This window comes from Monopterus albus, unplaced genomic scaffold (genome assembly GCF_001952655.1).
Source record: "Monopterus albus unplaced genomic scaffold, M_albus_1.0 scaffold108.1, whole genome shotgun sequence".
Classification (NCBI taxonomy): Eukaryota; Metazoa; Chordata; class Actinopteri; order Synbranchiformes; family Synbranchidae; genus Monopterus; species Monopterus albus.
In genome coordinates, this window is record NW_018127988.1 from 1,148,108 (window position 1) to 1,152,517 (window position 4,410).

The following is a 4,410-nucleotide window of genomic DNA, read 5'->3' on the forward strand; positions in this document are numbered from 1 at the left end:
ATGATTTAAAATCTGGCTGTTCAGACCAGGTCATAACTCCAGTTGTCTGCGCATGCACCTCTGCCACTAGCTTGCCACTATTACACATTACTAACTTTGTGTCTCCTTTCTCCCGTAGTGTGTCCTCTCTCTCTCTCCCTGTACCTTTCTGCAGGTTGCCCTGGCCCTGGAGCTCTATGTCTCTGACGAGCAGTCACCGGCCACATCGACCTGATCAGTGTTTGATTGTTGTGTCTTGTTGCTTTTCTTCTTTTGTCTCTCCTCTATCCACTCACCCCAACCGGTCGAGGCAGAAGGCCGCCCACCAAGAGCCGGGGTCTGTCGGAGGTTTCTTCCGTTAAAGGGAGTTTTTCCTCCCCACTGTCGCCAAGTGCTTGCTCAAGGGGGATTTGTTGGGTTTTCCCTATGTAATAATATTGATAACAGTAAGGTCTAGACCTTACTTTGTAAAGTGTCCTGAGATGACTTTTGTTGTGATTTGGCGCTATACAAATAAAATTTGATTTGATTTGATTTAGACCAAACCCCACCCTCAGTCGACCTCACACACCCACAGACTGAATAACTGAATACACAGCAAGCATTGTGCAATATGTCTTAATTTTTATTTTTTATTATTATAACTAAGGTTTTTTTTATATTAATCTTAATAATAACCTGTCTGTTACTTTTTGATTTGTTAACAATGAGTGCCTGTTTTTGTCCCCTTGCTGCTGTATTGGTGTGAATTTCCCACTGTGGGACTAATAAAGGTTTATCTTATCTTATCTTTTCTTGTTTTTCTTATCTGTTCTTATTTTATCTTAACTAATATTTTTACATATATTTATCTAATGTTTGATTTTCTAAACATGTCACCTCTGAAAGCAAATCTGTTCACCAGTTGATTCGTTGAGCCACTTTGTTCCCCAGCCATGTTTTTAACACCAGAGCTTTCAGCCAGCACCTGAATACAGCAGACTTTTATAATAAGCCTCCAATACTCTTCTGTGATGATGGTGTCATGATCTTCGTTGGCTTCCTGTTTCGTGCTCTTATTTTGTTGCATTTCCGTTGCGGTCCAGCATCACCTCGCTCGCTACACTCACATGTGCTCAAGCAGTAATCATCTGGCTGTGCATTTAAACCAGCTGCTAGTTTGTTGTCGGACACTCATCTATGAAGACACGCTCGCATGTTTATGGCTTTATGTTTGTGATTATCTCTGGATTATGCTCTTCATTGTTTTCTCCAATGAACACTATTTAAGGACTCACCTCTTCTCATTACTTGGTTTTTAGGCATGGACTATTATTTTCCCATGTCTTGCTTTGACTAATTTTTGTTGCCTGTATTACACCATCTTGTTATTTCAGTGATGTTTGCTTTGAGCACCTTTTTGTTTTTGCCAAGTAGCTTTTGTCTTAAGTGTTCATTTGCTGGCTTTATATTTCTGGCTTGCTGCTCAGCGTGTAGACATCCAGGCCAGACCCTGTTCAGGTCACCACAGATCTGTTTTGTTCATGTTGATCTTACTAAGTGTAAGATTTTAACTGAACACCATTTGTTCTTGTTGCTGTTGATTGTTTGTCTTAACTATTTTGTGGAAAGACTGTTCATCCTATGTGGGAAACTCAAAATTTGGATGTGCTACCGAATCTATACTGTACCACACTTGTTCAATCTAAGGGGTCAACTATTTTAGCCAAGTTCATAGATTTGGCTACTGATTTATTTTTGTGAAATGCAGTATGTGAGTTATACATGATTGGTAACTGATCTAAAATTTGCAATAGAATTGGCATGGGTTTGTTATATCTGTAAACCTGAGCATGATTTTCACTATAACATGAATCTTCAAGAGTGCTTTTAATGTTTTAGACCTGAAGAGATCATTACTCTTGATCTTCCATTTGGACAAAACCAGCATTGTGCTGTAAAAAGCCTTTGTAAAATGACGGCCTCTATTTCCTGTTCCTCCGCAGTGTTATCCGACAACCCATTTCATTTCACATCTGTGGCTCATCTTGGTGGATGCTACAGTGTAAACCAAACAGCTGCTCAGATTCTGCACCGTCTGCCCCCTCGCTGCTAACACACTACTCACCTGAATAATACATGATGGAAAAACAGGAAGTGGAGGTGTCGGCAATCACACTGCCTTCATCCAAAATGAAAGGGGATGACCTTTACTTTGTCTCCAGTGTTTTTCCTTTATGCATCTCTACAGGAGTTGTTCAGATTGTTGTAAATCTGACATGTTCCAGCACACAGCAGCTTCCTCGGTGACGGTCACCGAGGTGCCGGTTTAGCCTGGCATGTCAAATATAAATCTGCGTACACTCGAGGGAGAAATAAAACAACCAGGCAGCATTTCAAAATACTTCAATCGCTTCAGATACAATTAAATTGGATGGTGTATGTCCATGAAATTTTATACAGCGGTCCTGTCTGAGGTAATCTGTCCGCAAACCTGTTCAACTGCTCAAAAGTGCATTTCAAAGTCCTATTGTACTGAATAGTTTGTTTTGCTGTAAACACAGTTTAGTACACGTCTTTAACAAACTGACAGCGTGACTTTTGTTGCACAATTGCATTAGTGTCTCTGTTTTGCTTGAGATGTCTCTACGCTGTATATGTGTGACACCTGACATGTGTGTCTGCGTACAAATATGTAAATAACTCTATGCCAGGCTTTTTGGACTCTCTAATGTAAACATTCAAAATCAGAATTGTAAAATCCTTTGGCAGTTTGCTCTAACATGTTGTCTCTCTTCCTCTATTTTTTTACTTATCCCTTACACAGGCCGATGTGTGTGACGCTGGTGTTCAGTGTGAAGGGTCAGAGGTATCTGCGGGTGGGGCTGGCTGTACCTCTCTTTGGTTCCCTGTCCTGCCTGAGAGCCATGGTGGCGGAGGAGGGCAACATCTCCCCAGACCAGGTACCTGTTTCTTGGCGAAAACAACTCTAGCCACCTAAACAACATTTACATCGTTTGAGACGAAAACTCACAGGGATTTCTTTGTTTTTACGGCGCATCTGCTGTAAAGGCCTTGTGTATTCATTTAGTCTGGAGACCTCTGCTCTGCATAAAACTGTGGAGTGCTCAAAATCGCATGTAAACATGGACTGGAAGAAGTGGCAGAATAGGAAACGGAATGGATATGTGCCTGCAGATGAAGGAAAAGACACTAATATTAAAAACTTATTAAAAGATACTTGTCCAAGAAACACCTTTTCAATTTTTGTGCTTTTTTTTTTTTTTAAATCTTGGTCTTTCACTTGCAATTGTCTCTGAGTTTGTGCTTGTTTGAGAAATTACTTTGCAAGATGTTTTATGATTTAGTTCAGCATTAAAAGCAGCAACCTTTAAGGTTTGCCCTGATTTCTTTGAATTGATTACAAATGTATCTATGTTCTGCTCTTAATTTTCTTGCATGCAGTATCATTATATAGTTTTGTGAGTCAAATCTTCACAAGTTATTCATGACTCTGTCACTGTCTCTCCAGGTCATCCTGTCGGAGCTGTACTCCACGGGTTTCCAGCGTTCCTTCTCAGATGACGACGACCTGACAGCAATTGCTGATAGTGATGTCATCTACGCCTTCCAGGCTCCTCCCCTCTACAGTCGTGGAGGCTCTGCACCACACTCAGGTAACCATGGTAACAGGACATCCATCAAAAGCACTGCTGACACTGATTTGGCAGTTTGGCTGATTCCTCATTTCCAGATGTCTCTCCATCACTGTCCTCATGTAACAAACTCATATTCACACCAATTCTCACTTGCGCTTTTAGTCATTTTTCACTTTCACCGAGCCCTTATGTTTCGTTAACCACAGGGAGACATTTTACTGTTGTGAAGAGGAGGCTGGTGTCTGCACTGTGCTTTGTATTCTTCCATTCAGTCTGTTTTTTATGCATGAGGGCACCAAACAAATTAAATTAAATACCAGCCTGGTGTATTACATCATCCAAAATAAAATGTTTTAGTATTGTCTCACCTGGGTGAGCTCCTACAACTAATTTACTCCATCTAAAACTCTGTCATTACATGTTGGCAATTAAAAACCATTTCTCTGGTAACACTACATTACAGGTAAAAATACAGTGGGTACAGAAAGTATTCAGACCCCCTTAAATTTTTCACTTTTTGTTATATTGCATCCATATGCTAAAATCCTTCAAGTTCATGTTTTTCCTCATTAATGTACACACAGCACCCCATATTGACAGAAAAACACAGAATTTTTGACATTTTTGCAGATTTATTAAAAAAGAAAAACTGAAATATCACATGGTCATAAGTATTCAGACCCTTTGCTGTGACACTCATATATTTAACTTAGGCTCTGTCCATTTCATCTGATCATCCCTGAGATGGTTCTACTCCTTCATTTGAGTCCAGCTGTGTTTGATTATACTGATT

At 40.1% G+C, this 4,410-nt stretch overlaps 1 protein-coding gene across 2 annotated transcripts in view; it reads left to right on the plus strand.

Annotated features, from left to right (window-relative positions):
* The window catches only part of usp43a (ubiquitin specific peptidase 43a), a 104,305-nt gene that overhangs the window by 57,194 nt on the left and 42,701 nt on the right, over nucleotides 1–4,410 (plus strand). For both annotated transcript variants that reach the window (XM_020610985.1, XM_020610986.1), the window contains 2 exons: nucleotides 2,786–2,921; nucleotides 3,491–3,635. In XM_020610985.1, coding sequence (XP_020466641.1) covers nucleotides 2,786–2,921; nucleotides 3,491–3,635 — 281 coding nt within the window. The remainder of the gene's footprint in view (nucleotides 1–2,785; nucleotides 2,922–3,490; nucleotides 3,636–4,410) is intronic.